Source organism: Zonotrichia leucophrys, unplaced genomic scaffold, assembly GCF_028769735.1.
Source record: "Zonotrichia leucophrys gambelii isolate GWCS_2022_RI unplaced genomic scaffold, RI_Zleu_2.0 Scaffold_44_408678, whole genome shotgun sequence".
Classification (NCBI taxonomy): Eukaryota; Metazoa; Chordata; class Aves; order Passeriformes; family Passerellidae; genus Zonotrichia; species Zonotrichia leucophrys.
In genome coordinates this window covers 227,224-237,410 of record NW_026992249.1, presented here as the reverse complement: position 1 = coordinate 237,410, position 10,187 = coordinate 227,224, and the positions used below count along the sequence as shown (strand labels likewise).

The 10,187-nt window shown below is 46.9% G+C and overlaps 1 protein-coding gene and 1 non-coding gene across 7 annotated transcripts in view; both read left to right on the top strand.

Moving 5' to 3' along the window:
• LOC135460424 (ubiquitin-associated protein 2-like) overlaps positions 1-10,187 on the top strand; it is a 211,888-nt gene that overhangs the window by 122,122 nt on the left and 79,579 nt on the right. For 4 of the 6 annotated variants that reach the window (XM_064737240.1, XM_064737238.1, XM_064737236.1 and 1 more), the window contains 3 exons: positions 1,216-1,487; positions 2,580-2,752; positions 4,493-4,700. In XM_064737240.1, the coding sequence (XP_064593310.1) occupies positions 1,216-1,487; positions 2,580-2,752; positions 4,493-4,700 (653 nt within the window). The remainder of the gene's footprint in view (positions 1-1,215; positions 1,488-2,579; positions 2,753-4,492; positions 4,701-10,187) is intronic. The other 2 variants (XM_064737239.1, XM_064737241.1) reach the window with 2 other exon arrangements.
• On the top strand, positions 2,189-2,271 carry LOC135460427 (small nucleolar RNA SNORD121A). The gene has a single exon (XR_010443232.1). It is a non-coding gene; the product is annotated as a small nucleolar RNA SNORD121A (small nucleolar RNA).

Genomic DNA, 10,187 nt, shown 5'->3' with positions numbered 1-10,187 from the left:
GAAGTCCTATGAGGAGCAGCTGAGGGAGCTGGAGGTGTTTAATCTGGAGAAAAGGAGGCTCAGGGGACCTTATTGCTCTCCACAGCTAACTGAAAGGAGGTTGTAACAACATGTGGATCAGTTTCTTCTCCCAGGTAACACATAACAACACAAGAAGAAACAGCTTTAAGTTGTTCCAGGGAAAGTTTAGATTGGATTTTAGGGAAAATTACTTTATGGACAGTGTTATCAAGCTGTCCAGGGAAGTGGTGGAGTCACCATCCCTGGAGGTATTTTAAAAGCTGTGTAGATGTGGTGCTTAGGGACATGGTTTAATGTTGGATTTGGCAATGCTGGGTTAGTGGTAGGACTCAGAGGTCTTTTCCAACCTAAACATTTCAATGATTCTAAATAATGCTTGCCCACAGCTGTTTATTTAAAGTTGTTGCAGTGTGTTGCTATTTCCTCTCTTAGACTTCCCAGTCCTTTCCCAGGTGTGGTAATACCTTTTCCCCTCCCCTTGCCTCCTGTCCATCAAGCTTAACATTCAAGCAGGGGTGTCGTCTGGTTGGCAGAAGTTCAAAAGATGCCCCTAAGCCCTGGGGTCATTGGTCTATGTGTCACTTGCCCCCTGAGACCCACCCCCTCCCACCTGGTTGGTGGCTCACCTGTCCTTTCCCGTCCCCCTCCCCCTGGGCTTAAAAAGGACCTTGAGACCATGTGGTCAGCATTCTGTTGGAGCTGTTACCAAGATTCAGGTGTCCGTGACCTTGGAATAAAACTCTGGATATAACCCTCCGTCAGAATCCTCTCCTTTTACTCTTCACCTAGCCTGGAGCCTTTCCATCAGAGGTAAAGCCTGAGGTCCTGCAAGCCTGGACTTGTTCCATTGCCTAGCTGCAACATCCAGCCAGCCAGAGGTATCTCTGTGGTGAAATACCACAGCTGCCACCTCAGGCCAAGCAGCAAGGGCCAGAAGAGCCTAGGCACTTTCCACCTGGTAATATTGGGATTATATTCCAATATAAAGTAGTGAATATCAAGTGTTAGCTTTATTATTACAGTGGTAATGTTCAGTATGAAGCTTGTGTGATGTCTGAAAGAGACTTGCGTGCTCTATGAAATCATAGCTGTCTAGTGTGTCAGGTCACCCAGATTGTTTCATAAATGGCAGAAGCATGAAGAGCAGAGTTCAGTACTTTAATTTTGATGTTTCTTTTTCCCAACACTGACCAGACTTGAAATCGCAGCCTCAACCATCCCCAGTTCTAATCCATCTGACCCAGCGGCAGCAACAACAAACACAGACAGCCCCTGTTCCTCCTCCTGGGCTGGAGTCCTTCTCCCAGGTAAAACTCCACAAGCCATTACCAGTAGACACCTCTACCGCTGTTAGCAAAATGTTACAGCTCCCCACTATATCTATGGATAACCAGGAAGTGACTGCCCACCAAACCCAGCAGAAGCAGCTAAAACCACCAAAACGGAGGATAATTCCAGCATCCAAGGTGGGTAATTGAGTTTGTCCATAGTAAACATATACGCATATAAAAGCTTGTATCAGCAATAGTATGGCCAGCAGGATCAGGGAAGCGATTTTCCCTCTGTACTTGGCACTGGTGAGGCCACACCTTGAGTCCTGTGTCTAGTTCTGGGCTCCTCAATTCAGGAAGGATATTGAGGTTCTGAAGCAAGTACAGAGAAGGGTAATGAAGCTGGTGAAGAGGCTGGAGTACAAGTCCTGTGAGGAGCAGCTGAGGGAGCTGGGGGGCCTTAGCCTGGAGAAAAGGAGGCTTGGAGGGACCTTCTCCCTCTCTACAACTGACAGGAGGATGGAGCCAGGTGGGGGTTGGTCTCTTCTTCCAGGTAACAATTGACAAGACAAGAGGAAATGGCTGCAAGTTGTGTCCAGGGAGGTTTAGATAGGATATTAGGAAAAATTTCTTTACGGAAAGGGTTGTCAAGCATTGCAACAGGCTGCCCAGGAAGGTGGTGGAGTCACCATCCTTGGAGTTTTTTAAAAAACATGTAGATGTGGTGCTTAGAGACATGGTTTAGTTGTGGACTTAGAGTAATGGTAGGACTTGATCTTAAGGGTCTTTTCCAACCTTAATGATTCTATGTATAAGTTTCTAGGAAGAAGGAGAGCAAGGACCATGGTCTGTTTCTTGTTTATAAAGCAGGAAATTCAAAGCTGAATAGTTTTTAGGTTCAAAATACAGTGATGTCTTTTCCAAGCACATATCTAATTGTTCTGTGTGGAAAATGACTCTTACTATGTGATTTTTGGATTGACTTAGTAGCCACAAGATGAATATTGGCTGAGGGGGATGATAACAGATGACACTTTGATATTGTCGAATAGTATGGCTTACTCTTTCAGCTCCAGATCAGGGCACAGAATCAATGAATTAATTTCAGGTTACAATAATGTAGTTAGTTTATGTAAGATGGGGGGTTGTCACAGATCTAGTTAGCAGCAAAGGCTGAGCCAGTAACTGAAGAAGCCTGTAGTTAAGGGACAAGACTGACAGTTACTTATACCTTTAATACAGATAGTGCATGAAAAGGAATTATCTTGGGTTTTGTCCTCCTTTAAGATTCCTGCCTCAGCAGTGGAGATGCCTGGATCAGCAGATGTGACAGGATTAAATGTTCAGTTTGGAGCTATGGAGTTTGGATCAGAGCCTATGCTCACAGAATTTGGATCAACTTCAAGCAGTGAGAATACCAGCCAGGCAACCAACAATAGCTTGTACACAAAATCTGTCAAGTATGTCTGAACTCCCCTCCTACATTCTTGCATGCCTTTTTTAAGGGGTCAAGTTTGTGCCAAAAATGTCAAGGCACAATTGCCATGTAATGAGAGGGAGAAATATGATGACATATAAGGTGAACATGTGCCCAGGTGGCCAAGGTCAATGGCATCGTGGCCTGTATCAGCAATAGTGTGGTCAGCAGGGCCAGGGAAATAATTCTTCCCCTGTACTTGGCACTGGTGAGGTCACACCTCGAGTCCTGTGTCCAGTTCTGGGCCCCTCAATTCAGGGAGGACATTAAGGTGCTGGAGTGAGTCCAGAGAAGGGCAACAAAACTGGTGAAGGGTCTGGAGTGCATGTCCTGTGAGGAGCAGCTGAGGGCGCTGGGGATGTTTAGCCTGGAGAAAAGGAGGCTCAGGGGGGACCTTCTCACTCTCTACAACTCCCTGACAGGAGAGTGCAGCCAGGTGGGGGTTGGGCTCTGCTCCCAGGGAACAAGGGACAGAACAAGAGGACACAGTCTTAAGCTGCAACAGAGGAGGTTCAGGTTGGACATTAGGAGGAATTTTTCCCAGAAAGGGTGATTAGACATTGGAATGGGCTGCCCCAGATGGTGGTAGAGTCACCGTCCCTGCAGGTGTTTAAGGAAAGACTGGATGTGGCACTTAGTGCCAAGGTCTGATTGACAAGGTGATATTTAGTTATACGTTGGACTCAATGATCTCAGAGGTCTTTTTCAACCTAATTGATTCTGTAAAGTGTTTTCTGTAGATGACATCTTAAAGAAGAAATTTATTTTCTAATTACAATCAAAATCTCCCTAGATGGGTCAGTATGAAGCTGGAGATGACATGAATGTATATAACCTTAAAATTAAGCTACCCTTTATAACATTGCGATGTTATGTGTAGTTTTTCTGATTTTCAAAGTTGTTTGAGGGTTTGTTCCTCACAACACAATTTTTGTCTTCTGATTTTTGGTCCAGGAGAGATGATCTTTGTACCACGTATGTGTATTAGTACATTGGCACCAGATTATAAATCTGATGCTTCTATGGGATGAGAAAAAAAGCCGATCTTTCATTATGTAGAACCTCTTACTGAAATGCTAAAATGGCCAATGATAAATGATGATAAATGCCAACATACTTGTAACCCTTTTTTCTTCCTTATTCATTCAAAAATTGGCTTCTGAAAGAAGTTTCCCAAAGTTAAATCAGAAATATTATTAAAATTAATTTTCACAATAATTTCTAGTTCTGTAAACTTTAAAAAAAAAGATGTTTAGAAAGTAAAACAGTCCTGCATATTTTAAAGTATTTTTTCTCTTTACATAGTTCTGTTTGACTGACACTTTAATGACAGAATTCTGTTGTTAAAAGAGACTGTGTTTCTCATCATATACCAGACTTTATGGATCTACTTGTTTAAAAAAGAGTTTATGTTCATTAATATATCCTTTGGGAAGGTGAAAATAACATGACCAAAAAAGTGCTTGTGTGTAAACTCTTGTTTTGGTTGGGCTGGCAAGAGGAAGATGAATGATGCTTAGTGCAGTGGATGGTTTTGAAGCAGTGATTACTGGGGACCAAAGTAAAATTATATATTTTTTCTCATTAGATTTTCTAGTATAAATAATGTATATTTGACTCCATGTTTAAGGTAGTTCTAGATAACTATATAGGAGCTGATATTTTCACAAAGATATTTGAGATCTAGTGTGCCATGTTGATAAATAATTTTTACTTTTTCCAGTGATCCTTTGAATACCTCTCTGCCAATATCCAATACAGTACAGGAGTCCACCTACACAACCTCTGCTGTCAGCTCTTCCAGTGTGACCTGCTCATCCCAGAGCACCAGCCCAGTAACAACTTCCTCCTATGAGCAGACTTCTGCGCTTAGTAGGATAGTGTATGAAAGTTCCATGGCTCCATCTCAACCAACCCCTGTTGCAGTTACAGTGAGTGAAATTCTGAAATAAGACTTTGAAAAAAGGGAAATATTCTTATCAGTGTTAGACTTGTATTACCCAAATATGTTAATATTTTAACCAAGCCAAGTGGTATTTTTGATTCCCAGGTGTACTGGTTTAGGGCAAATTTGTTAAAGAATCTGCAAAGGAGGGCCCCTCCAGAAAGCGAAACCCACACGACCCCTCCCCCCAACCGGTTCGGGAAAAAATTCCTTGGAGAGAGGTGGAAAGAACCTGTTTATTTGACTGGCCCCGCACCCCCCAGCACACAAAATGAACAATACCCAATGACACCGCTCTGAGAAAGATGGCAAAATCAGAAAGTCTCTTTCGGGGGTGGTTGCTCTGTTCTCAGTCCCTCCGGCGCTGGGCCAGCCGCTGCAGCCGAACCCTTGGTGTTCCCGGGTCCCAGTCCGGAGCAGGTTCGAGATGGTCACAGGAACAGGAGAGGAGAAACAGTCCAGGAAGCAATGTGGACTGTTTAGCTAGAACTAGCTAATAAGCAGAGGCAGAAAGCAGAGCAGAAGCAAGAGCAGAAGCAAGAGCAGAAACAAGAGCAGAAAAAAGAGAGCAAGCAAAAGCAACAAGCAAAAGCAGCAAGCCCAAAGCTGGAAGTAAAAAAAAACAGCTCTGTGTACCGCTTGTCTCTGTGTCCTGATAAGAGAAACCCAAACAAAACTTCCACTCTTCAGTGCCGGTCTTAAAGGCACAGAACAGATGAATGGGGATATACAAGCATCATAACGTCACCCCAGGACATTCCACCCCTTATCCTCATATCATCAACATACTACAACACATCATGCATTACTCATACAAAATTTCTATCTGTTCCCCCAAAATTACAAGCAATACCCATCATGCCTTCATCACATCCCCACACTGGACCACTGAATCCAGGCCCTATATTACAGAGCTGCAGGATTCCCCCTTTTCAATTTAGTCACTTAAAGCTCCATCTATCACTTGCTCAGACCTTTGACACTTACACATTTCCTTCTCCATCTTCCACTTGCCCAGACCTTCAACTCTTACACATTTCCTTCTATCTCATGTCTGTATGGTTTAATGTACAGACAATGGCAGTAACATCCAATGAACAGTGATATTGCACATCATTCTTACCCCACAATCAGATCTCCCTGAGGTACACATTGTGTTGTTCCATCTCTTTGCATTATCCACCACGTGCAACCTGGTCCCTGAGCAAAGACAACCCCACGAATGGGTTTGTCTGTACTCGAGGCAGAATTGATCCACACAGTCTTCCCTAACAAACCTCTGATATGTACCACTGGGACTTTGTCCCCTTCTATTACATTCAGGGACTCAGACTGGGCAGGACCTGCTCGGTTGGTGGAACCTCGGGTGTTAACTAACCAGGTGGCTTTTGCCAGATGCTGCTCCCAATTCTTGAAAGATCCCCCACCCAAAGCTTTCAACTGGGTTTTTAGTAGTCCATTGTACCTCTCCACTTTCCCTGCAGCTGGTGCATGGTAGGGAATATGGTACACCCACTCAATGCCATGTTCCCTAGCCCAGGTGTTGATAAGGCTGTTCTTGAAATGAGTCCCATTGTCTGACTCAATCCTCTCAGGGGTGCCATGTCTCCACAGAACTTGCTTTTCCAGGCCCAGGATGGTGTTCCGGGCTGTAGCATGAGACACAGGGTAGGTTTCCAACCATCCAGTGGTGGCCTCCACCATGGTCAGCACGTAGCGCTTGCCCTGGCGTGTCTGGGGCAGCGTGATGTAGTCAATCTGCCAGGCCTCCCCATACTTGTACTTGGACCACCGCCCACCGTACCAGAGGGGCTTCAGTCGCTTGGCCTGCTTGATGGCAGCACACGTCTCACAGTCATGGATAACCTGAGAAATACTGTCCATGGTTAGATCCAACCCTCGGTCTCGTGCCCACTTATAGGTGGCATCTCTGCCCTGGTGGCCTGAGGCATCATGGGCCCATCGAGCTAGGAATAACTCTCCCTTATGTTCCCAATCTAGGTCTATTTTGGACACCCCTATCTTTGCAGCTTGGTCTACCTGCTCATTGTTTTGGTGCTCCTCGGTGGCCCTACTCTTGGGTACATGGGCATCTACATGGCGGACTTTCACAGGTAGCCTCCCTACCCTGGTAGCAATGTTTTTCCACTCACCAGCAGCCCAAATTGGTTTCCCTCTACGCTGCCAGTTAGCCTTTTTCCACCTCTCCAGCCATCCCCACAGAGCATTGGCTACCATCCATGAATCAGTGTAGAGGTAGAGCTTTGGCCACTTCTCTCTCTCAGCAATGTCTAGGGCCAGTTGAACAGCCTTGAGTTCAGCAAATTGGCTTGATCCACCTTCTCCTTCGGTAGCTTGTGCAACCTGTCGTGTGGGGCTCCATACGGCTGCTTTCCACTTCCGGTTCATCCCTACGATGCGACAGGAACCGTCAGTGAAAAGAGCGTAGCGTGTTTCCTCTGGGGGCAGTTGGTTATAGGGAGGAGCCTCTTCAGCACGTGTCACTGGTTCTTGTTCCTCTTCATCTGTGACACCAAAATTCTCACCTTCAGGCCAATTTGTAATGACCTCCAAAATCCCAGGGCGATTCAGTTTACCTATACGAGCACGCTGAGTGATGAGAGCAATCCACTTGCTCCATGTAGCACTGGTGGCATGGTGAGTGGAAGGAACCTTGCCTTTGAACATCCACCCCAGCACGGGTAGTCGGGGTGCCAGGAGGAGTTGTGCTTCAGTGCCTATTACCTCCGAAGCAGCCTGGACTCCTTCATAGGCAGCCAGGATTTCTTTCTCTGTTGGAGTATAGTTGGCTTCAGCCCCTCTGTAGCTTCGACTCCAAAATCCCAGTGGTCGACCCCGAGTCTCCTCAGGCACCTTCTGCCAAAGGCTCCAGGACAAGCCATGGTTCCCGGCTGCAGAGTAGAGCACATTCTTCACCTCTGGTCCTGTCCTGACTGGGCCAAGGGCTACTGCATGAGCAATCTCCTGCTTGATCTGGACAAAGGCCTGTTGCTGCTCAGGGCCCCACTGGAAATTGTTCTTCTTGCGGGTGACCAGGTAGAGAGGGCTCACGATCTGACTGTACTCAGGAATATGCATCCTCCAAAAACCTATTGCACCCAAGAAAGCTTGTGTCTCTTTCTTACTGGTGGGTGGAGACATTGCTGTGATCTTGTTGATGACGTCTGTAGGAATCTGACGCCGTCCATCTTGCCACTTCACTCCCAGGAATTGAATCACACCAGCTGGTCCCTTTACTTTGCTCTTTTTAATGGCGAAACCAGCTCCCAGGAGGATCTGGATAATTTCCTTCCCTTTCTCGAACACTTCCGCAGCTGTGTTCCCCCACACAATGATGTCATCAATATACTGCAGATGTTCTGGAGCCTCACCCTTTTCCAGTGCAGTCTGGATCAGTCCATGGCAGATGGTGGGGCTGTGCTTCCACCCCTGGGGCAATCGGTTCCAGGTGTACTGCACTCCCCTCCATGTGAAGGCAAACTGAGGCCTGCATTCTGCTGCCAGAGGAATGGAGAAAAATGCATTGGCTATGTCTATAGTGGCGTACCACCTTGCTGCCTTGGACTCAAGCTCATACTGGAGCTCTAATATGTCTGGCACGGCAGCACTCAGTGGTGGAGTCACTTCATTCAATGCACGATAGTCCACAGTCAATCTCCATTCTCCTTCAGATTTTCGCACAGGCCAAATGGGGCTGTTGAAGGGTGAGTGGGTCTTGCTGACCACCCCTTGGCTCTCCAGCTCTCGGATCATCTTATGGATGGGGATCACAGCATCTCGAGTGGTTCTATACTGCCGTCGATGCACTATGGAAGTGGCAATTGGCACTCGTTGCTCTTCTCCCGTCAGGCATCCTACTGCAGATGGATTCTCAGACAACCCAGGCAAGGTGTTCAATTGCTGGATGCCCTCTGTCTCTACAGCAGCTATTCCAAATGCCCATCTGAGTCCTTTTGGGTCTTTGAAGTACCCACTTCGAAGGTAGTCTGTGCCCAAAATACATGGGGCCTCTGGGCCAGTCACAATAGGATGCTTCTTCCACTCATTTCCCGTTAGGCTCACATCAGCTTCCACCAAAGTGAAATCCTGGGATCCCCCTGTCACACCAGCAATAGAAACAGACTCTGTCCCCACATGTCTTGATGGGATTAACGTGCACTGCGCACCAGTATCGACCAAAGCTTTATACTCTTGTGGTTCCGATGTGCCAGGCCAACGAATCCACACAGACCAGAAGACACGATTTTCCCTGGCCTCTACCTGGCTAGAGGCAGGGCCCCTCTAAGCCTGGTTATCATTATTTCCCTGGGTGTATGTTTTGGATGTTCCTTCGAGGGGATCAGACATGTCATCATCATCATACCTGGCCGTTCGGCTACGGGCAACTGGAGCTGCTTTCCTCCTGGTGGCTTCCTTCAGTTCACGCACCCGTCGTGCTAAAACAGCGGTAGGTTTCCTATCCCACCTTCTCATGTTTTCCCCACAATCACGCAGGTAAAACCACAGCTCAGCTCGTGGGGTGTATCTTCTCTCACCATCTGGGAAACGTCTGCCTTGGATACCGGAACCTCGGATCTGTACTGCTGAAATTTGGAGAAGGTCTTCTTTAATCTCCTCTCTAAGCTTCTTATGGTTCTCCTCTATCTTATCCTCTAAGTTCTGCAGACGTGTTTCTACCGCTGCGATTCTGGCATGTGTCGGGCCATGTACAGCATCTGCATATGCTCGGAGCTTCCTTGCCATGTCAAGCACAGTCTCACCCCTCTCATCCCTCTTCATGATGGCTAAGGCAGAAGCATATTCTTGTGGCCCGAGTCGTACGAGTTTTCGCCACATCACAGACGTGCATGGTACTAAGTCTGGGTTCCTAGTTGTTACATCATCTGAGAAGATAATCTCAGCCACGGCCATTTCTCTCAGGCGTTGGATCCCTTGCTCTATTGTCTTCCACTGAGTCTGCTGCATATAGAGATCGTCTGCACACAGGTATCTTTCTGCCACACTTCTTAGGACCCGTTCCCAGAGGCTGTGAGAGTTAGCCCCCCTCATCATTCCTTGGTCTATGACAGTATCCTGTGACAGGGATCCCAAATGCCTGGCTTCAGTGCCATCCAAAACGGTAGCCTCGCCTGCAGCATCCCAGAGACGGACCAACCAACTAATTATGGATTCATCAGACCTTCGAGTGTAATCCTTCCGTAGGCCACGAAGGTCCTTCAGGGAGAAGGACTCAGTATTAGCATCTGATCTTGCACCTGCTGCTTTGACTCTTGACTTTACGTCAGGAGGCACTGAGGTTCCTTCTCCTGCATCATCATCATCATCATAATCGTCCACTGGTCGATTGGTCTTGGCTGTGCATTTCCCACTTCTAGTGCTGGTAGCAACAGCCATGGGTTTAGCTGCTGGCTTCGAGCCTGGAGTGTTAGCTGCAGCCTGAGTCACCGGGACA